We start from the raw sequence: 23,994 nt of genomic DNA on the forward strand, positions 1-23,994 counted from the left end.
TCAGTTTTTTCCCAAAGCAGAAGGAGAACTGACCAAGAAGAAAAGTCCAAACACAAACCCAGACAAGAAGGAAACCGTCCGCCAAAAAACACCCCTACCCAGAGGAGGGAAAAAAAACTGGCTGGTCACAAACAAACCAATGGGTGGGTGCTGTGTCCCCCAACAAAAGCTCAGAGAAAGAGATTTTACGGTAATTCCAAAAATCTACTTTTCTTGAGCGCTTCATTGGGGGGACACAGGACCATGGGACGTCCTAAAGCTGTCCATGGGAAGGGAAGACCCAACCCAGCCAGAAGAACTTAGGCAGATGACTGAACTGCCGCCTGCAAGACCCTGCGGCCCAAGCCTGCGTCGGAGGATGCAAAGGTATGAACACAGTAAAACTTAGCAGAAGTATGCAGGGACTACCAGGTTGTCGCCTTGCAAACTTGTAGAGCCAAAGCCCCGTGGCTGACTGCCCAGGAGGCCCCCACCACGCGGGTGGAATGAGATGTCACACGAAAGGGGGGGACCTGACCCTTGCAGAGATACGAAATTGTGGAGCGAATCCAACGGTAGATAGTAGCCTTGGAGGCCGGGAGCCCCTTGCGCCACCCATCGGGGAACACAAACAGGGAGTCACAATGCCGAAAGGAGGGAGGAAGTGACCAACAAATAGGTCTGAATCGCCCGGACCAAGTCGAGCTTGAGAAGCTGGTTCTCCAACGGATGAGAAGGAGATGGACAGAAGGAAGGCAATACGATCTCCTCGTTCAAGTGAAAGGAACCACTTTCACTTTGGGTTGAAAAGAAGGCACAGGCCAAAGAACCACCTTGTCTTGGTGGATTACCAGAAAAGGGGAGCGGCAAGAAAGGGCCGCCAATTCCGATAAAGGCGAATGGACGTGATTGCTACAAGGAAGGCCACCTTCCAAGAAAGGAAACAAAAAGGGAAACCTGACCCAGAGGCTCAAACGAAGCAGTGGGAGACCGGAACGGGGGGACCTCGTGAGCCACACCCTGCAAAAAGATGCGAACATGAAGGTCGGACACCAGAGGTTGTTGGAGAAGGACCGAAAGAGCCGAAATCTGCCCCTTGATGGAACTGAGGGCAATGCGCGTCTCTAACCCTGATTGCAAAAAGGACAAGAGCTTTGGCAGAGAGAAAAAGAGGTGGGGGAGAGAGAGAGAGAGCTTCACACCAGCGGAAATATGCCCGCCAGGTACGGTGGTAATGGACGAGGTTTTCCAGGCACGGAGCATAGTCCGGACCTCCCGGGAAGAGAAATCCCGGGCCCTCAAAACCACGAGCTTCACACCAGCGGAAATATGCCCGCCAGGTACGGTGGTAATGGACGAGGGTTTCCAGGCACGGAGCATAGTCCGGACCTCCCAGGAAGATAAATCCCGGGCCCTCCAAACCACGGTTTCAACTGCCACGCCATCAAATGCAGCGGAAGTAAATTGGGGTGGCAGAGGAGAGAAGGTCGGGACGATCCAGAAGACAACGTCTGCCACGAGACTGACCACGTCAGCGTACCACACGTGACAAAGCCAGTCAGGGGCCACCAGAATAGCTGAGATGCGGACAACACTGGAAAGAAGCGGAAGTCGTGGGAAGAGGTAGGGGAGAACAAAGGGGTCCAAGGGACCACAAGAGCATCCACCGCCAGAGCTAGGGGATCCCAAGACCTGGAGACGAAGCCAGGGACTTTCCTGTTCCGGCGCAAACAGATCCACGTCTGGGGTCCCCCAACGGTGACAAATTTGATCGAAAACTTCCGGGTGAAGGGACCACCCGCCTGGGTCCGGGGTGGAACGACTCATGAAGTCCGCCCCCAATTGTCGATCCCGGAAATGTGCAGAGGGGCACAGTCCAATGGGCCTGAACCGTCTGGTTCCGAAAGACACCTCCCCAGCCAAGGTGATTCGTGTCCGTGGTCAGGACATGCCAATGGAGGGGCAGGAAGGGGCAACCCTACCAAAGGAGGGGGACCGGAGCCACCAAAGGAGGGAGCGGCGAACTCTGGGTGAAAGCCGGATTCCGTGGTGGAGGGGCAAAGGAGACTTGTCCCACTGAGAGAGGATGGCCCACTGGAGGGGACGGTATCGAAATTGTGCAAAGTGAACCGCCTCCATAGAGGCCACCATCTTGCCCAGAACAGACATGCAGATGCAGATGGGGACTAGACCCAGCCGCCGAAGGAAGCGATTCCCCGAGAGGAGCTCCTGGAACTTGTCCTCTGGAAGAGAGAGACGAGCGGCCGCCGTGTTGAAGCAGATCCCGAGAAACACCAAGGATTGGGATGGAGAAAGGTTGGATTTCACATGATTGATTATCCAACTGAAACTGGAGAGTCTCTGTAGAGTGATGTTGAGGCTGACCTGATTCTGTTCCAGAGAGGGTGCAGAGATGGGAGAACCGAGACACCCCGAGAGTGGAGGAGAGCCACCACTGCCGCCAGGGTCTTTGTAAATACTCGTGGTGCAGTCGCCAGACCGAAGGTTAGAGCGACGAATTGAAAGTGACCCGCAAAAACAGCAAACCTGAGAAAACACTGGTGGGCCGGAAAGATAGGGATGTGCAGGTAGGCATCCCGAATGTACAAGGAGGAAAGGAACTCTCCCTGATCCATGGAAGCGACTACAGACCGTAGGGATTCTATCCGGAAGTGCCGCAGTCGCACATGACAGTTCAAAAGTTTCAGATCGAGAACAGGGCGAACTGCGACGTCTTTTTTGGGAACAATGAAGAGATTTAAATAAAACCAGATCACTAGAACATGATCATGCCCTGGGACAGAAGTGAACGAAGGGCCACCTGAAAGGCTGCAGCAAGATCAGGAGATCGAGGAGGGCGGGACAGAAAAAAATGATTCCGGGGAATAGAAGAGAATTCTATGCGTTAACCCTGGTAGACGACCTCTCGAACCCAGGTATCCTGAACTTGCACCAGCCAGATGTCCCGAAAGAGGGACAGGCGACCCCCACCAGAGGGTAGAACTCGTATGGGGGCACACCCTCAGGCAGTGGGGGTTTGCGAGATCCGGATTTAGGAACGGGGCGGTTGGGCACTTCCAGGAGGGGCGGGTCTTGAAAGATGGGGCCCTCCTATCCTGGGGGCCGCTGGTTTGTCCGTACGGCCCGAGAAATGAAAGGGGCGAAAGGTAGAAATCTTCCGCTGCGGACCCGAACGGCATGGACGATTTTGGGGCAAGAGGGAACTCTTCCCGCTGGTGGCCTCAGAGATGATCTTCATCCAGGCGTTTGCCAAATAGCCAAGACCACAGAAAAGGAAGTTCACTAAGGGAACGCTTAGAGGCCGCGTTGGCATTCCAATCCTTAAGCCACATGGTGCGCCGAAGAGCCACCAGATTGCCCAAGGCAAAGGCCGCGCAGCGGCCCACTCCAAGGAAGCAGAGCAGAGGTAGTGCCCTGCATGAGCAATTTGTTGAACCAAAGCCACCAAACGCCTGAGGAAGCACCCGCCAAGATCCCCTGGCGCAATTGATCGACCCAAACCGAGAGGGCTTTGGAAACCCAGGTGGAGGCAAAGGCTGGGAACAAAGCAGAGCCTGCCGCCTCAAAGGCGAATTTCACCAGATTATCAATGCGCTTATCTGAGCGGTCTTTCAAGGAAGCTGCGTTGGCCAACGGCAGGGTAGTGGCTTTAGAAAGCCATGACACAGGAGGGTCCACCTGAGGAGGTGAAGACCACTTTGTAATGAGATCCTGAGGGAAGGGAAAGAGAGCCATGAGTCCCGTGGAAGCATTTATTCGGATGCTTCAAGGCCACCTCTAACAGCTCGTCAAATTCAGTGTGTGGGCTGAAAACCTGGGGTTCCTGGGTCCTGTAGATGGAAGGAGTCCCTGACTGCCTTCACTAGACTGTCCACCATATCTGACATGCAGGAAAACTCGCAAGTGGGGGCGGGGGGGGGGGGGGGTGGAATCAGGCAGCGCCATGCTCCTGTTGCCCCACGCTAGAGAAAATAAAAAAAAGGGAGAACATTTCTAATTATACCCTGAAACTGAGCAAAAAAAGACCAGGTCTGGAGAGCACCAGACCTGTGTCTGCCTCCTGAGGACACTAAGCTAAAACAGAGTTGCTCAGTGTCAAGGGGCGGGTATATACTGCCGGGAGGAGCAGACTTCTTTTGCCTAGTGTCAGCCTCCTAGCGGCAACAGCATATACCCATGGTCCTGCGTCCCCCAATGAAGAGCTTGAGAAAGGTCCATTTGTAGTACCCTGTGCAGCCTTACTAGTGATCCCAGACAAGCAATACTACAATATTATTTCATTAAACCGAAAGGATATGTTCTGACTGTTACACACCATAGGTCTTTTATATTTTTCTACTAAAGCAGTTGCCCATCACTCCCTGAGCCAAATCAGACTATTTGTCAAGGCAAAGATCTTTACTTTTTATTATTTTATGGAAATGTTTATAACTAAGTTAGATTTTGGGAGATCTAGTACATATTATGCTCTAGTTAGACTAGATAGGTAAGCAAATAAGATTTTTTATTTTACAAAACGTACTGATTGTTGTTTTACTAAATGTTACTTATTGATGCAAAGTTTCATGAAGGCATCCATGAGTATGTGGTATTGGGTGGTACTACTGCAATGTGCCTATGTTTAGAAAATATATGATTATAGTGGTACTGTACAAGAGTTTAATATTATTCAGGTCTAATTTGAGCATGTGAAAAAAGTAAATGATTTTCCCTTGGCATCTGTCAAAGAGTTGACCTGTCAGATTAAATGAATACTTTGATTCCCAATAAAATAACAATTATGAAGCATGTTTTTTAAGAATTCTACATTTTGCCACCCCTGTTATTTAAAGGAATAACAAAGAATTCACAATCCAACACTAGTAATCTAACATGTCACCTGCTGAATAAAGCCACTAATAGAACAATCACAACATCTAGATGAATAAAAGGTTTGTTCATCAAAATGGACAACCCCACTATAGCAGCATCACACTAGGGTACTTTCACAGGGATTCTCTTTTTGATACAACACCTCCAAAGAGCCTAAGACTTTTCTAAAACTAAAATGGAGGTAGTGAAACACAACCTTCATACTTTTCCGAGACAACATACCATAGGCATTATACATTTTAGGCCCAAGATCTGGTCGCACAAAATAACTGGGCAATCTTGAAGCTAAATTTAGCCTCCCATCTCGCTTTGTATATTCTGGCAGAGGAAGATTGTCCATCAAATCATCAAATCTACAAAAAAAATAATGAGTAAAAAGTGAATTATTCAGGATAACAGACATGTAAGCATTGATTCAAAGGCACCAACATGTAATCCTCGCTTTAACAGCAATATTACAGTCAGAGCCTTAGCTCCCTATCATCAGGTGAACACAGGAAAAGCATCAAATATTATTTTTTGGAAATGTTTATCCACCGGATAGGTAATAAGTGGCTGATCTCTGGGGAGCACACTTCTTGAACCCCCACCAATCAAAAGAACAGAGGTCTCATGTTCCCAGTCTGTATTGACATATATGCTGCAACACTGAACACTGTGGGAATGATGAGAGAAAGCCGCCCTTATACTCTATTTCCATCATGCCATTAGATTTGAACGGAGCTGTATGAAAGCACCAACAGTAGTCAAATCCATTAATGAATGTATGGCATAGATTTATCAATCTGTCAAAAAATTTTCCTTTGCCTATAGCAATCCTGTAAAGTAACACTCCAGCACATTCCAATATGACATTTATGTGATGTAATCCCAGCCTGACCACCAATCCAGAGCCTGCATAGACAGGAAGTCAGTCTACCATGTGTGAAGGATTTCCTGCGAACTACAGGATTACATCAGCATCTATCAAATAACTTCTGGAAGCTCCTACACTTCCCCAAACTCTCTCCCCATGTTTAGTATACTACTGATAAATCATTGCCTCATTCCCTCCTTATGGAAGGGACCAGGAGATCAGTGATGTAGTAGGGGAGTTCATTTAATAATTAACTGCAGTAATAAAAGTCCCCTGCCACACTGTCTCTGATTTCTGCGTGTGCAGATTCTATCATATGCCCTATGAGACACAGATTCACACTGCTTTCCCCTACCTACTCCTTGTAAGAGCTAAGAGGAAAAAACCTGTCATAAACAAGAGGCAGGTGAAAGCAGCTTGAAGCTGAAACACAAGGAAATATACTAAAGATTCTGCAGTATGAGTCAGGAAATCAAATTACAGATGTTCTAGGTCACTGGTCTATCATTTGCTGCTCTTTGATAGGGCTCAAAGAAGGCTATGAGCTGTGACTCCACCTGCTCTGTCTCCAAGGAGTCAAAGGCATAATAGGAAATGTAGGCTGATTGAGGGCAAACAATCTTCCTTTCCAATTTAGCCAGATGTCACATAAAGTAGGTATACCCAAGGCACACACATACCTATACATTATTCTTTAATAAGAGCTTATGCTGCACCATAAGGGCACAATAATACTGAAGTGTTTCTGTAAACTAATCACATGTCTTTAATAGGAATGGTACTTTACCTTGTTGGCATCATGTCCCTGAAATCTTCCCCTGGAGGCCAATCTTTTAGTTTAAGAACCATAGGAGAGCCATCTTCTGCTCTTAATCTTTCTGTAGAAAACAAAGTTAAACTGTAAATTTTGGCAGCCATTAGCAACAACTAAAGGTTTATGACATTTGGCATTTACGCTACAGGTTTCCTACAATAAAGTGTAACTGTCCATTGAGTTTTTTTTAGACAGAACATGATATACAGTTAGATTCTGTATGAAGCATGAGCTCAGGAGCAGTGTCTGTGCCATCCACAGAAGAAGTAGACTGCAATATACAGCTGGTCATCCACTGTAGCGGCTAGAAATGGAAGCATTACTGACAGTGGCATTTAGGTGGCTAGACAGAAAAAAGGGAGCCCTCTGTGTCAGCCATTCAGGAGCTTATGAGGTACCAATAGATTTCTTACTTTCAATAACTTCGAAACCGTCCCAAAAATCTCGAACTTTCACATCCGAAATGATAGCACAATTCCGACAATTCACCAAATCTACATCCTGATCACCAAATTCCAAGCTGAATGCATCAGGCTTCCATAACTCCCCCTTTAGCTTTTTCTGGACTCCAGAAACAAGCACAGGCTGGAAAGAGTAGGGAAATCAAGTTGTTACAAATGTAATACAGATATTCATAAAATAGATTTTACATACCACCCCTCCCATCTAACTCACAAACAGCAAATATATTCTCACCTGGCCTTGTTTCCAACATTCCCTAAATATTTTCCAATTATTTTTGTTGCTTGGGTCGTGTAGACAGAGAAGCCTTCCGTCACAAAGCCAGGAATGTGAGGTGTGTGGGTCAAGCACGTGTAAACCCATCACCATCTCCTTCCCCTCTTTAAGACTCTCAGTCGAGCTACTGGCCCTCTTGGCAGCATCGGATGTCTTTTTGTTTTCTACAACAGAAGCAATAATGTGGTCCAAAAAGTTTGGTAAGCTGGATTTTCCCTTTGCCTGAAAAATACAAAATGAATTAATATGGATTGGTTTATTTATTACAAATAAAGAAAGCAATACAAGACCTCATCACAATCGCAAGACAACATAAACTGTGAATGTATCAATTAATCCACCAACACTTAATGGACCCCAAAAGAGTGTTCTAGTGAGGTCTCAAGGGTTTACGTTTATTTGCACAGACATCTACACTATTCCGTAGAGCATGAGCCAGTAAGAAATGTATACCACACAGTATACAGTTGTTTGAACAAGAGACCATTTGTATGAGAGATGCCAATAAGGGGCAGCCACCAGAGGCATACGTCAGAGGAATATATCAGGGACACCCTTGATGCAAATCTTTGCCGGACACTACCGGACTAGCCTCACTACACCAGAATCCTTCCTCACGGCTAGGTCTACAATAGATCAAGCTAACTAAACCCTTCCCCACATTAATACCCCAGCAACTCCACAGTCTGCAAGCCAAATATACCGTATTTATCGGCATATAACACACTTTTTTTTAGCTTAAAGTCTATCTGTGTGTTATACACTGATAAACTCTTTCTGGCCCCGCAGAAGCTGCTGCGATTCAATGATTTAAAGCGGCCGCTTTAGATCATGTAACTGCAGTGGCTTCTGCAGGGCCAGAGTCCCACCACCCGATTCCCTCCCCAGCTTTCATATCTACCTCTCCTGGGGGAACGCTCCTGCAGCATCCTGCGCTGTTGGTGTGCGCTGCGCACTGATGAGTGACATCCTCAACGCAGGAGAGGTAGATATGGAATCCGGGAATGGGGAGGGAATCGGGCGGCGGTGGGACTCTCGCCCCGCAAAAGCCGCTGCAGGTACATGATTTAAAGCGGCCAATTTAAATCATTAAACCGCAGCGGCTTCTGTGGGGCAAGAAAGAGTTTATTGGGGTATACACGCACACTCATTTTAACAAGGATATTTGGGTTAAAAAAAACATTAAAGGCCAGTGCGTGGTATACCCTGATAAATACGGTAGTTGCAAGAATACAAGACTGTTTCAGGACTATGCAGAAAATCTTGAAGACTTCTTAACATTCTAAGATATTTTTCTTCTGTTCACTATAAACATTCTATCTAAGTTTGGTATCTCTAACATTACGGATTAGCAAGGTATCTGTCAACAGAAAATATAGAAAAGAATAGACTACACCAATAAAGTCAATTTTTGTTCCAAAACAAATGGACAATAGCAAAAGAACAGCAAAAATCACCCTCACAAAACAGAAGATCCATGACAGGAAACTTTATTCCAAGTTAGAATGGTGCAGCAAACAGAGAAACATAAGTTCCGTCAGTGGGGACTTAAGTTTCTTGTTGTGGATCTTCGGTTTTGCTGTTCTTCTGCTACTGTCCTATTTGGCATACTCTCGTATTTTCTAAAAAATCAGCACCACCACAGTGATTTAGCGGTGCGGTGAAGACACATAAAGAGCAGAGTGCCTAGCAGTGCCTGATAGCTACTCCGTCCTCTGTCTGCCTAATTTTATTGATTTGTTCCAAAACAGCTTTTCAGATTTTAAAGCACTGAAAAAAATGCTTGTCCCTTCCTATGACTAATTCATATACAAAACATTCTAAAGTGGGGTTTTACACTTGCCTTTTTTTGTGGTGGTTATGTTATTTAGTTTTTGAGCCAAAGTCAGAAGTGGATGCAGCAGGAAAGAAAAGTACATGTCTTTCCTTTTAATTTTCTGTTAAACTACTTTGGGATACTAAAAACTATGAAAACAGCAACAAAAAGCTGCAGGTAATACTCCCCTATAATATGATTCCCATGCAAACCAGATCTATAATCAGTCATTAAGAAATACTCACTGTAGCATTAAAGACTGGAGGAAAAGGAACTCCTCCTTCCATTGCGCCTTGAGAGAGCTTACCAGGACCAGAATGAAGTAAATCTCTTAAACTGGAACCTTCAGATTTTATGTTGGAGGCAGCTGGGCCTAATAAGAGGCTGTTGAACAATTTGGGGGATGAGGAGGTCTTAAAATTTGAATTAGGGGAATCCAAACCTACGGAAGGATTTGATTCTTTTTGCTGTACAGGACTCTGTGCGATAGGATCTGAAATAAAAAAAAAAATAAAATCTACTTTCACTCAATTCTGCGGAAAAAAAAAAAAAAAAAAAAAAGATACAGACTGACACATATCCTGTATGTTTCTACCCTGCACAGGATCTACACTGATACAGTGCATTTTTGTTTTCTACACAAAAACTTTAATGCTTTCTTCTCCACTCTATAAACTGCATTGTGCAACCTCCTCCCAACCCCTGCTGCTATCTCACACCGAGGAGGAGAGGTCACATAGAGCCAGCCAGAAACAGGGTGAGGTTGCATCCTTGTCATGCCCTCACGTCCTGGTACTTAAGGACAGAGGGCGTACCTGTACGGCCTCCGCATTTCCGATCACCACCGCTCGCTGGGCGGTGATCGGACCGGGATGACGGCTGATATCTAGCAACAGGCATCCTGTGGCAATGTCTAGGGGGGGGGTCCCGAGACCCCCCCCATGTCCCCAAATCGCTGGTCAATTCATACCGGCGATTTGCAGCGATTCAGGGCCAATCGGGTATATAGGGCCAATAGGGCCAAGACTGGCTTACCGGACCAGAGGCGGCATCTGAGTTGCGGCAGGAGGAGGTAGGCCGTAAAGTGCGGTGGTGGAGGAGGCTGCAGTGAAGTAATCGCTGGTAAGTGATCTTCATTGTGGCTTTCTAAAAGTTGCAAAACTACAACTCCCAGCATGTAGTGTAGTGGTCTCCAAACTGTGGTCCTCCAGATGTTGCAAAACTACAACTTTCCGAATGCAATGACTGTCTGGGCATGCTGGGAGTTGTAGTTTTGCAACATCTGAAGTGGCACAGTTTGGAGACCACTATACAGTGGTCTCCAAACTGTAGCCCTCCAGATGTTGCAAAATTACAATTACCAGCATGCCCAGACAGTCAGGGATACTGGGCGTGTAGTTCTGCAATATCTGGCCCTTCATATGTTGCAAAACTACAACTCCCAGCATGCCTGGGCAGTCTGGGCATGCTTGGAGTTGTAGTTTTGCAACATCTGGAGGGCTACAGTTTGGAGACCACTACTTAGCGGTCTGCAAACTGTTCTTCCCCAGTTGTTGCATAACCAACTCCTAGCATGCCTTTCAGTAATTGCATGCTGGGAGTTGTAGTTTTGCAACTGCTGTAGGCACACTGGTTGGGAAACACTGAGCTAGAGTCTGTTTCCTAACTCAGTGATTCTAACCCGTGTGCCTTCAGCTTTTGCAAAACTACAACTCCCAGAATGCACTGAAAGACCGTACATGCTGGGAGTTGTAGTTTTGTAACAGCTAGAGGCACACGGGTTGGAATCACTGAGCTAGAGTCTGTTTCCTATCTCAGTGGTTCCCCAGCCTACAGCTGTTGCAAAACTACAACTCCCAGCATGTACAGTCTGTCAGTGCATTCTGGGAGTTGTAGTTTTGCAACAGCTGAAGGTTTGGGGTGCCCCCCCCCATGTGAATGTACAGGTTACATTCACATGGGCGGGGGTTTACAGTGGGTTTCCCTCTACAAGTTTGAGCTGCAGCAAATTTTCCGCCGCAGCTCAAACTCCTAGCGGAAAAATGTGAACCCCCGCCCGTGTGAATGTACCCTAAAAACACTACACTACCACAAAATAAAGGGTAAAACACTACATATACACCCCCCCTACATTGCGCCGCCCCCCCCCCCCCCCAATAAAAATTAAAAACATCTCATACGGCAGTGTTTCCTAAACAGAACCACCAGCTGTTACAAAACAACAATTCGCAGTATTGGCAGACAGCCATAGACTATCCTGGCAGGCTGGGAATCTTGCAACAGCTGGAGGCAACCTGTTTGGGAAACACTGCCGTAGGGTTTTGGTGGAGACAAGCGCCATCCTTGTATCCGGGTCCGCCCCTATTGCAAATTCCTAATTTAGGCCTTAAATGCGCATGGCGCTCTGTCACTTCAGATCCCTGTCACATTTCAAGGCAACAATTTAAAGGCCACATATGGGGTATTTCCGTACATGCTGGTGTTGCCCCATACTTTTCATTTCCACAAGAGGTAAAAGAAGAAAAAGACCCCTAAAGACCCCCGCAATTTCTTCCGAGTACGGAAACATCCCATATGTGGAGGCAAAATGCTATGTAGGCGCACAACATGGCTCAGGAGTGAGAGAGCTTATTACATTCTGTGAGGGGTGTAGTTTCCAAAATGGGGTCAAATGTTGAGGGGGGTCCACTGTTCTGGCACCATGGGGGCTTTGTAAACGCACATGGCCCCCGACATATTCCAACCAAATTCTCTCTCCTAAAGCTCAATGGCGCTCCTTCTCTTCTGAGCATTGTAGTGTGCCAGCAGAGCAGTTTACATCCATATACGATTATTTCCATAGTCAGAACAAATAGGGTTACAAATTTTTGGGGGCTTTTTCTCCTATTACCCCTAGTGAAAAATAAAAATTTCGGGTAACACCAGCATTTTATTGAAAAAAACGTTTTTCTTTTATTTTTACGTCCCACTTTAACGAGTGTTAAGGCTCACTGTACCCCTCGTTATGTTCCTTGAGGGGTCTAGTTCCCAAAATAGTATGACGTGTTTTTTTTTTTTTTTTTTTTTTTTTTTTACTGATCTGGCATCATGGGGGCTTCCTAAATGCGAAATGCCCCCAAAAACCATTTCAGCAAAATTCGCTCTCCAAAAGCCCAATGTCGCACCTTCCTTTCTGAGCCCACAGAGCACTTTACATCCACATTTTAGGTATTTCCTTACTCGAGAGAAAATGAATTTCAAGTTTTGGGGGGCCTTTTTACCTTTTACCTCTTGTAAAAATGAAAAAATAAAAATAAAAAATGGGGCTACAATAACGTGTTAGTGTAAAAAAATTGAGATTTTGATTTTTCTCCTCCATTTTGCTGCTATTCCTGTGAAACACCTAAAGGGTTAACAAACTTTTTGAATGTCATTTTAAATACTTTGAAGGGTGCAGTTTTCAGAATGGGGTCCATTATAGGGGATTTCCAACATAAAGACCCTCAAATTCATTTCTAAACTTAACTGGTCCCTGAAAAATTCTGATTTAGATATTTTCAGGAAAAATTGGAAAATTGCTGCTATACTTTGAAGCCCTCTGATTTCTTCAAAAAGTAAAACATGTCAACTTTATGATGGAAACATAAAGTAGACATATTGTACATGTGAATCAATATGTAATTTATTTGACATGTCCCTTTTCCTTATAAGCAGAGAGCTTCAAAGTTAGAAAAATGCTACATTTTCAAATTTTTCCTGAAATATTACAATTTTTCACTAAGTAATGATGCAAGTATCGTCGTAAATTTACCACTAACATAAAAGTAGAATATGTCACGAAAAAACTATCTCGGAATCAAATTTATAAGTAAAAGCATCCCAGAGTTATTAATGCTTAAAGTGATAGAGGTCAGACTTGCAAAAAACTGCTCCTGTCCTTAGGGTTATAATGGGCTCCGTCCCCAAGGGGTTAAAGCAGTTGCTTAGACTATTCAAGTGCAAAAGACTACAAAATGTTTATTGAAGACTATTTAAAAGTTACTTTCTTGGATCTAGTAAGCAAATATACAAAATCCAAATGTAAACGCTCAGAAACAATATGGACAGACATTGAACAACACTTCTGATGGTCATTAATAGGTTCACCAAGTAGGGCTAAGCAGTATGGCCAAATATGTGTATTGTGGTATTTTTGTAACTTATGGTGGTTCCACGATATATAACGGTATTCCTCACCACCGCCCCGCCCCCCCCCCCCTTCCCCAAAATTAATTAGCCCAGCGCTGCGCTGTCCCCAGCGGGGTACTTACTCACGTCACCCGCAAGCGCTGCTCTCCTCGTCCTTCCGTTTGTTGCGGCCACCGGCGCTGACACTATACTGTGCGGTATCCCTATACTGTATCCCTATGCCCGGGCTGCAAAAGGCAAACAAAATAAAACTAACGCCTGTTCGGATGTCGGCCTTTACGCCGGGGACGTGAACGTTGGATGCCGTCAGCCTATCACCGGCCGCAGCGATGTTCCGCCTCGGCCGGTGATCGGTTGAGCCCACTGTCATGTAAGAAGCCGGCTGGGCTCAGCCTATCACCGGCCGAGGCGGAACATCGCTGCGGGCGGTGATAGGCTGACGGCTCTCAGACGTTCCATTCCCTGGGAAGCAGGACCGGACCGACGGGGAAGGGGAGTTAAAGTTTATTTTGTTTACCTTTTGCAGCCCGGGCATAGGGATACAGTATAGAACAGTGGTTTGCAATCTGCGGACCTCCAGATGTTGCAAAACTACAACTCCCAGCATGCCCGGACAGCCAACGGCTCTCTGGGCATGCTGGGAGTTGTAGTTTTTCAACATCTGGAGGTTGAAGACCACTGGTATAGAGTTTCATCGCCGGCGCCCGCAACAAGCAGGAGGATCAGGAGGGCAGCGCTTGCGGGTGACATATGTGAGTAGTAGCGCTGGGCTGATAATTAATTGGAGGGGGGGGGGGGGGGGGGGCAGAACAGCGCTCGCAGGCCACATATGATTAGTTCCCCGATGGGGAAAGCGCATTGCTGGGCTGATTATTCATTCATTCCCGAGGGGGAGAGGCCAAACCGGTATTGCGGTATGGGTTAAAATTCATATCGTGCAGCACAAAAATTTGGGTATTCGATATGAACCGGTATACCACCCAGCCCTATCACCAAGCTCACTACAATTGTCAGGTGTCTCACTATTTGTGCATACGGAAATAATCGACAATCATACAGTGCAGGGTGGATACTTCTCCTCAAGCATGGTAACTAATAGAGATGAGCGAACTTACAGTAAATTTGATTCGTCATGAACTTCTCGGCTTGGCAGTTGATGACTTATCCTGCGTAAATGAGTTCAGCCTTAAGGTCCTCTGGTGGGCTGGAAAAGGTGGATACATTCCTAGGAAAGAGTCTCCTAGGACTGTATCCACCTTTTCCAGCCCACGGAAGCACCGGAAAGCTGAACTAATTTATGCAGGATAAGTCATCAACTGCCGAGCCGAGAAGTTCGTGACGAATCGAATTTACTGTAAGTTCGCTCATCTCTAGTAACCAACACTAGCTGCGTAGCAATGTTAATGCAAGCATGCTTTCAACCAGTTAGGGCAGCACAATCTTGGTTACGGGTTCCCTCCATAGGAGAGAATAAATGAACATACGGAATAGTAGTGAAAAACACAACCCACGTACCTTTTGTTTCTTCTTTTGCTTTTTGTGCTGCCAGGTCCGCCAACCAGTGCAGGGCAGACGAGGGACTAGATTCTGGGCACTGCTGTTTGTTTTTATTCTCAGTGTTCTGATCATCCTGGTCGGCCATGGTTACCTCTGTAATACTGTCAGCAGTGCCTGGTTTTACATCATCCTCTGTTTTAAGGCCATCTTCATTTGTTTGTCCAGTAGTTGAGGATGTTGCCGCATCACTGACAGGAGGATTTACGGTTGGAAGCTTTAAAAAGTAAAAAATCATTAATTATTTGCCTTGGTGGTCATATGCACAACATCCTATAACAGACTTTTACAACTTGCCGGTCTTCACAGTTTTTCATTGCATCAAGGGGACCATTGACTTTAAATAATGTATTTTTAACCACTTGGTGCCAGCCACACCGTACATTTACATTGACAAAAGAAAGTTAATGCCAAGCACCATAAAGATACGAGACACTCCTGCATCATCCGTATGTTAAAGCTGACACTGAGCTGCAATGGGTGATAATGCCAATACCAGCTGTTTAACCATGGCCTTTCTCACCCCTGTGACAATACTGTAGGGTAATCTTCATACTCCTATTAGGCCTTGCAATAACAGGCAAGTATATGGCAATGTATATCAGGGATTAAGTGATGCATGGCTAAGTCCACTATTGGGACTAATAGAATTGCTGATTCTTTTATCCTGCCTTCCAAAGAGTGGGATTTAATAGTCAGAGATGAGCGAAGTTACAGTAATTCGAATCGTCACAAACTTCTCGGCTCAGCAGTTGCTGACTTTATCCTGCATAAATGAGTTCAGTTTTCAGGTGCTCCGGTGGGCTGGAGACTCTTTCCTAGGACTGTATCCACCTTTTCCAGCCCACAGGAGCACCTGAAAGCTGAACGCATTTATGCAGGCTAAAGTCAGCAACTGCCGAGCCGAGAAGTTTGTGACGAATGGAATGAGTGGAACTTCACTGATCTCTAACAATAAACAAAACCTTGTATGAAACCTAAACTTGTACCCCAGCATACAACATTGTCTCACAATATACAAGCCCTTACACAGCGCCATTGTCAGTTTTAAGAAAGATTTTTTTTAACACATTATCCACATGGTGCCAAAAAATAAACACTTATTTTAAGTAATGATTTTCTGAAAATAGAAATGAAAAAACAAGAAAAAGAAAAATGACTGTGTCCCCGAAGTCTGAAAAAAGCTGCATTCTTAATGGGTTAAAAGATTAATCATTTTATGAAATTAAATTATTTAAGCTGAATAAATAATGAAGTAACTTCATTTTTCATCTGTTTTGTGCTCTTATTAGTTATGTCTTACTGTTTTGACATAAAGCAAGTCTAAAAGCTATCTAAGACTTTGTTGGGCGGTCTTTTGCACATGCCTGACATAGTACTTTATGTTGGATTGTTGAGATGTGACTTGGTCACTCATCTATATTAGAGATGATTGAACTTACAGTAATTCGATTCGTCACGAACTTCTCGGCTCGGCAGTTGATGACTTTTCCTGCATAAATTAGTTCAGCTTTCCGGTGCTCCGGTGGGCTGGAAAAGGTGGATACAGTCCTAGGAAACTCTTTCCTAGGACTGTATCCACCTTTTCAGGCCACCGGAGCACCTGAAGGCTGAACTCATTTATGCAGGAAAAGTCATCAACTGCCGAGCCGAGAAGTTTGTGACGAATCAAATTTACTGTAAGTTCGCTCATCTCTAGTCTATATGATCAGTTTTCTAACTGCTGAAGTCTGTGTGTACAAATCTAACAGCCTACAAAGATCCCACGTTCATGAGATGGTGTTATTTACCTATTAAGTCTTGTGCTAAATAAACGGTTTCTCCTTCCTCTACTATGGAAACAGGGAGAATCAATCCAACCAAGTATTTTCTATTTAAAAAGGAAGGTTTGTCTCCAACAAACAATAAGTTAGGCTGTATTCACACCACGTTTTTGCAATACAGTTCCCGTAAACGTTTACAATGTGAAAACCGTACAGAACCGTATTGAAAACCGTATGCCAAGAGATGCATACTGTTGTCTCCGATTTGCTTCTTGTACGGTTTTGTAATTTTTTTTTACTGTACCTAAAACCGTAGCCTACACAGTTTTTGGTCCGGGTAAAAAAACTGTAAAACCGCATACATTTATTTTTATTTTTTAACATGGGAGTCAATGGGAACCGTACAGAACCGTATGTGCGTACTGTTCCATCCGGTTTTCACCATCCGTTTTTTGACTTTGCACAGTTTTTTTTTTCATGGAATTTCAATCAAACAAGTGAAACTTTATTCATAATGAAGTGAAAAGTTAAAAACGTATACGTTTTTCTTAAAAAAACGGATGCAACCGGACATCATTTTTTAAACCGTATATGGGTTAAAATTTGCACACACGTTTTGATGCAGTTTGGTCCGGTTTTGAGGAATCAGTTTTTCATCAAAAACCTGATACGGGAACTGTATTGTAAAAACATGGGCCCTCATTTACTAAGAGTGTTGTGTAGGTTTCTTTGTGGGTTTTAATTCCATGCAATTTATTTTCCACGGTATTTACTAAGGTTTCCCTACATTTTGCTTTTATTACACATGCTCTGATCTCTAGGGTTTTCCTCAGCTCAAATCCACCACATTTTCTGTGGAAACCTTAGTAAATATGTTGGGTTTTTGTGAAAATGTTGGAGACACGCCCATTTCCGAAGACCACGCCCCTTTCTCCCCGGCAGCCACGCCCCTTTTTCGGGTTCTCTTAGCAAAACGGAGAGTTAGTCGGGGTTTTTTCAATTCTGGTGCAAATTCTGGCACAGATTCTGGCACTGATAGAATTTCTGGCGCAAAGCGACAGAATCTGGCGTACGACCCGACAAAACATGTCGGGTTTGCAATAGTAAATGAGGGCCATGGTGTTAATGCAGCCTTAAAGAGGTAGTCCAGTATCCAAAAACGTATCCCCTATCCACAATCTTCCACCTGTTGCTCTGGCTCTCTGCATGAATGAAGTGTGTCGACTACAGCACGAAGCTGTGGCTGATGCGCCCTCTCAATGCAACTCTATGGGAGAGCCGGAGACACCTGAATGCTGCATCTCCAGCTCTGCATAGAGATGCATGGAGGGGACATGATGACCACCGCTTCTTGTGATCGCTAACACGCCTCCATTCTTGAGGTGAGTAGGGCGCCATAAGGGAGATCGCGTGGGTCCCAGCATTTGGACCCCCTGTGATCAGAACTTCTCTCCTATCATGCAGATAGGTGATCCTTTTTTTTGCTACTATATAAATCCTTAATGCAGGTTTATCCTTCTGAGGGGTATAGCTGGTAGAAAAAAAGCATCCATAGCAGTATGTAAGAAGATTAACACAATACAACATTGGGATGTCGTGGCGAAGGAAATGACTACCTGGGACATGCCATTGGTGACTGCCGGTCTTAAAACGGTTTTATTGTGTCTGTTAATACATGGGCAATTTGCCTTGATACCCCATTTTCCTCTTGCAGCATGGACCATATCGCCAATGTTGTAGAGGGCTGGAAAGAAAAATGTGTTTGAATAAGTAAACAAAGAAGGATGTAACAATTGACAACTTTTATAAAATATGAACATGTTGCAGCAATACATAGGGAAAGAATGGTTAATGATTACCTGTGCCAGGGATAATCTGTGTTGGCATGAGGTTTTCGGGTTCATGGGACTGTCCTTTAGCACATTTTAACCAAGCAAATACCTCTTCATCACCTGTTTCATCTTCTGGGGCAGCTGAAATAAGAACAAAAAAAAAAAACATGTATGAAAAATGGCCAAGATTTCTGGTCTCTCGCTCCTAATATTGTATAGTTATATAAACCTTATGCATATAATTTAATCTGCCTGACGTTATCTGGAAGAGAAAATGCACTATTTCTAGTCATTACCTAAGGGTGTAAACTCTCAGAAAAAGATCTTTTTGACTGAACCCATATGGGCAGATGCCTCAGTATTCTGGTGTAATTTGTGCCAAAATAAACCTGCTTGAGTGAGGTGTGCCACATATGTTATGCATTTTAGACACCTTTGCACCTCACCAAACAAAGGGTTGTGGCTGTGCAAAACGGGGGCAAAGGGGAGAAAAGTAAGCCAATAATTGGTCTAAACAGCCTATAGATTCATCAAGCAACTGAAGCTGAAAATCATAGGCTAAAGAATAAAATCGTTGGTGCCTAAAAATCTGTATCTGTCAGATGTGTATGTTTTCAAAGGATTGGTCCGATAAAAAAAATAATAATAATAATAATTCTGACAGCTGCCGAGCTTTTAATAATTCATAATTTTTTATAATAATTTAATCATTTTAACTGGTGCTTAACAATTCCTCTAGTGGCAGTGTTACTCACAGCAGCCAAACAGTTCGCTCCTTTCTATCGGGTTCCATTTGGTTGCCATAAGCAACAGCAGCTTTGTTAGATATGGTCCAAGTTTTAAAAGAGAATCTTGCATTAATATTGTCCTTTTAAATCTCTAAACCTGCCACAAAAATACATATTACAGATTCCTCAAAGTTTACATTTTTTAGTCTGTTTTCTAAAGCCTTCTGATGTGCTAAGAGAGTACTAAGAATATCAGAATGACTCCTACAGATTAGTTGGTTTAGGATGATGACTAGAGCACAAGAAGAGGAAAATGACAGGACTACATGTAGAAATAGACAGACATCGGATAAAAGAATATAACCTAGGGCTGGGCGGTATGGCCAAATATGTGTATCGCGGTATTTTTGTAACTTATGGCGGTTCCACGATATATAACGGTGTCCCCCCTCCCCAAATGAATTATCAGCCCAGCGCTGTCCCCATCAGGGTACTACTCACATGTCACCCGCAAGCACTGCCTCCTGGTCCTCCTGATTGTTGCGGCCACTGGCTCTAACATTCTCTATAATGTGCGGTATCCCTATGCCCGGGCGGTAAAAGGTAAACAAAATAAACTTTAACTCATCTTCCCCGTTGGTCCGGACTTGCTTCCCAGGGAATGGAACGTCGGAGAGCCGTCGGCCTATCACCGGCCGCAGCGATGTTCCACCTCGGCCGGTGATAGGCTGAGCCCACTGTCATGTAAGAAGCCGGCTGCTTACATGACAGTGGTCTCAGCCTATCACCAGCCGAGGTGGAACATCGCTGCGGCCGGTGATAGGCCGACGGCTCTGCGACGTTCCATTCCCTGTGAAGCAAGTCCGGACCAACGGGGAAGGTGAGTTAAAGTATATTTTGTTTACCTTTTACCGCCCGGGCATAGAGATACATTATAGAGCAGTGGTTTGCAATCTGTGGACCTCCAGATGTTGCAAGACTACAACTCCCAACATGTCCGGACAGCCAAATGCTGGGAGTTGTAGTTTTGCAACATCTGGAGGTTGAAGACCACTGGTATAGAGTGTCAGCGACGGCGGCCGCAACAGACAGGAGGACCAGGAGGGCAGTGCTTGCGAGTGACTTATGTGAGTAGTAGCGCTGGGCTGATAATTGGCAGAACAGCGCTCGCGGGGCGCACATGATTAGTTCCCCGATGTGGGGACAGCGCAGCGCTGAGCTGATAATTCATTCCCGAGGGGGAGGGGCAGTAGCGGTGTGGGTTAAAATTCATATCGTGCAGCGCAAAAATTTCGCTATTCGGTATGAACCGGTATACCGCCCAGCCCTAATATAACCTATCTAGACTTTTCCCTACTTTAACTCATATAACAACTATTATAAAGAAGGGGTATGTACGGAGTATGTGCTATCCAACTTGAAAATGTACATAGATATTTACCTATGAGTTGCCTGCTTTTTCTGAGCCGATAACAATCGAGGCAGACACAAAAGCCACACTTGCGACAAACCCAGTGAATATTGAAGAGTGTAGTCTCGCAAACATCACACATCTCCCTCACACCTCTTACCGCTCGCTTCCAAGCAACCTTTTCTGTGTAAAAAAAAAAAATTATAATAATAATAATTACATTTCAACAGGGGACATGAGATATCCAATCATGGATGGTGATTTATGTTATACCATATTGTCACGTTTCAATGCACTTGTGCCATCATGTCACCTCCAAAACTAAAGTAATTAGTAAATAGGATAAAAGACCCTGATTCCAAATATGTATATTTTATCTTCCTACTCACTGGCTTTTCTTCGCTGTAAAGCTGTCCATTTTTAGAGCCGGAAAACATGCTCAGTCATCTAAGTGGATGAAACAGTGCTGATGTGTCACACACAAAAAATTTGCACGAGGATGCAGTCTATCGAAAGCCTTTCTCCAAAAGGAGAGAGGCCCCCCAAATGGCCATACCCCATGCCCTTATGCCAGAAAGTGCCTGCAAGGTCTGGGGTTTAAACTCTTATTATGCAAAAGTTCCTTAAAGAGCCAAAAATATGCTCCTGGCATCGACTTAATGTTAACCCAAATGTCAACCAAGGAGCCATATACAAGTTGGCATCCCTGTGTTGCAGGTAGGTGAGGAACCTAATGGCCACACCTTCCTTAGATTAAAAGGAGCGACACCCAGAAGGGCACTGCACACTGGTGAATCAATAAGACACAGTGGCACAGTGAAAACACACAGAAATAAATAAACAGATGTGCGCCATGAAAAACAGCCCAGACACCCGGCCAAATCTATAAAAATTCCACTGCTGCTCGAACGCCGGAACACAAAAGGTGAGTGCGAAATAGAGGGGGAGAAAAGGGTGTGCTATGTGCTTTCACTCAAGTGGGGTCACTGCTCCCAATGAGTTACAGCACCCAGGGGTCACCACTCCCAGGGCACTTTTGCACCTCGGTTCTTATCCCACAAGGACCTTTAGGGCCAGATTCAGAGGAAACAGGTCACGTCAGGCATATGGCCAACCTGGTACACCTGCTCCACTCCATGTGGTTCTCCATTCTGCCTTGGTGGTCTAACACACCGCCAACTAACAGAGCAGATACTACACTTGATCTCAGCCAAACCTGCCCATGGGCCATATTGCTGCATGCTCATGCATAGGAGGACTACTAAAACTCAATTGTAGGCTTACAGAAAATAAATGCAATTAAGCAGCGAGTAGAAAAATAAAAATAACAGATTCCCAAATTCCGAAAGAGCAGCTTTTAACCTATTTGTTGAGGACTTTAGTTTAGGGTTTTATTTTTTAGAGGTGCTAGTCTGTTTAATGGGTTACAGCAACAGGTAAAGAGTGCGTTGAAATTTCAAAGCTGATATATATATATATATATTTATTTATTTATTTTTATTAGGGATCGACCGATTATCGGTTTGGCCGATATTATCAGCCGATATTCAAGATTTTGGACGTTATCGGCAATTACCTTGCCGATAAGCCCCCGCACTGCACCCCACCGTCCCAGCCAGAGACCGCCGACGCCGGGTTGTGCTGAAATAGCCGATAACTTATACCGGAATATCGGTATAAGTTATCGGCCTTAAAGTCCACAGATTATCGGTTTCGGCCCTAAAGAATCGATATTGGTCAATCCCTAATTATATATATATATATATATATATATATATATATATATATATATATATATATATATATTTAGTATGTGTATGAGCATAGAATAATTGTTCACATAACAGACTTACGCTGCGGCTCCACCATCATCATTGCTTCTTTCTCAGACATTACTAACTGGCAGAACTGATCTCCCACATTAGCAAGAATATATTTAGAGGTCTCCAAGTCAATGCCCTCAGCTGGAATCGCATTTGGAACCCAGAGACGCATGGCTTCAGAATCACTCTGCTGGGGACTCAAAAAACCTTCCACACGAAGTATTCCTTTTCTGGTGAAAACCAGCCTAAAACGCAACCAAAAGAACATTATTATTTACAAAAATGGCAAGGAGTCAGTACATTGCTGCATCCGAATATTGCATTATAAACCCATACCTGCGGAAGTGGAAAAATCTGCAAGCCACAGTAGAGTCATCCTGATCTGGCTCTTTAAATTTGCGGTATCGTTCTAATCTGCACTCGCGACATTTATGTAAATGTGGCGCAACATTAATACAGGAGCCATCCTGAAGGAAAGGTTCTCCAGACTGCTTCAGCTTTCTTACTTTACTCACATCTTTCAAAACCGACTGTCCAACTGCAATAAGAGGAAGAGATCATCGATGAGATCACCCAAAATAGATTAAATTCTGTGATGATTTTTTCATACATCTTTATAGAATGTCCGAGCCCTATATTTCCTGCTCTGACAGTTAAAGGGGTTATCCAGGAATTGAAAAACAACTTTTTTTTCTTTCAAAAACCACTCCCCGTGTCTCCAGGTTTGGTGTGGTTCTGCAGCTCAGTTCCATTGAGGTGAATGGAGCCAAGTAGTAATTCCACACACAACCTGGAGACAGACAGAGAGCTGTTTTTGAAAGAAAAAAAGCTCTGTTTTTCGATTCCTGGATAACCCCCTGTAAAGGGCAACTTGAAACAATTAACAGGTTTCCTTTAAAGGCTATAGACACATTTAAATGTATTTTGTAAACTTGCTATTTACTTGTAGCACAAAATGATTATCTCCATGGGTCTTTATAAAAATTCTGCTCAGTTTCTGTTCAGGTATTAACAGGTTCAGGAGCATTTACTGTTAACAACTAATTGGAAAAGATTTTTAATATCTTATCCACACACTGTGTAAAAAAGAATCTGAAGAATAAACTGTTCCACATTTACATGCTTCAGAAGGTCATTTGTTGAGTTAAATCTGCTGCAGATGTTCAGTGTAAATCAGTGTTTTGCAACCAGGGTGCCTCCAGCTGTTGCAAAACTACAACTCCCAGCATGCCCGAACCGCCAAAGGCTGTCTGGGCATGCTGGGATTTGTATTTTTGGAAAACACAGGTGTAGATAATATGCAGCATATCTGCTAGATGTGCACATACCCTTCTACAGCCTACTGCTGTCTCCTATTCAAAGCTAAGTCCATCAGAGAAGTTGCTTTGCTGGATATCTTTCCTGTATGTTTAACACAAAAGGTCACATTTTTGAGCTATGGTTTGTGCAAAAATTTTGCAACCTGTCATTTACAGTCTTTCAAGAAAACAACTTGAATGTAGTGTCACATGATTTGCTCAAACACTCAAAGCTCTACACCAGGGGTCTCAAACTCAAATTATCTGGGGGCCACTGGAGGTAGAGGCTGTGACGCATACGCCCCTCGCATATACAATGCCC

General features: G+C 44.3%; 1 protein-coding gene across 1 annotated transcript in view; it reads right to left on the reverse strand.

Annotated features, from left to right (window-relative positions):
* Positions 1-23,994, reverse strand: part of KDM3B (lysine demethylase 3B) — a 62,549-nt gene that overhangs the window by 15,772 nt on the left and 22,783 nt on the right. Inside the window, exons 9-19 of the mRNA XM_056569887.1 lie at positions 22,711-22,912; positions 22,405-22,619; positions 20,582-20,734; positions 18,440-18,553; positions 18,197-18,324; positions 14,779-15,034; positions 9,342-9,589; positions 7,239-7,502; positions 6,956-7,127; positions 6,516-6,606; positions 5,095-5,225 (exon numbers count right to left, since the gene is read on the reverse strand). Coding sequence (XP_056425862.1) covers positions 5,095-5,225; positions 6,516-6,606; positions 6,956-7,127; positions 7,239-7,502; positions 9,342-9,589; positions 14,779-15,034; positions 18,197-18,324; positions 18,440-18,553; positions 20,582-20,734; positions 22,405-22,619; positions 22,711-22,912 — 1,974 coding nt within the window. The remainder of the gene's footprint in view (positions 1-5,094; positions 5,226-6,515; positions 6,607-6,955; positions 7,128-7,238; positions 7,503-9,341; positions 9,590-14,778; positions 15,035-18,196; positions 18,325-18,439; positions 18,554-20,581; positions 20,735-22,404; positions 22,620-22,710; positions 22,913-23,994) is intronic.

This window comes from Hyla sarda, chromosome 4, assembly GCF_029499605.1.
Source record: "Hyla sarda isolate aHylSar1 chromosome 4, aHylSar1.hap1, whole genome shotgun sequence".
Lineage (NCBI taxonomy): Eukaryota > Metazoa > Chordata > Amphibia > Anura > Hylidae > Hyla > Hyla sarda.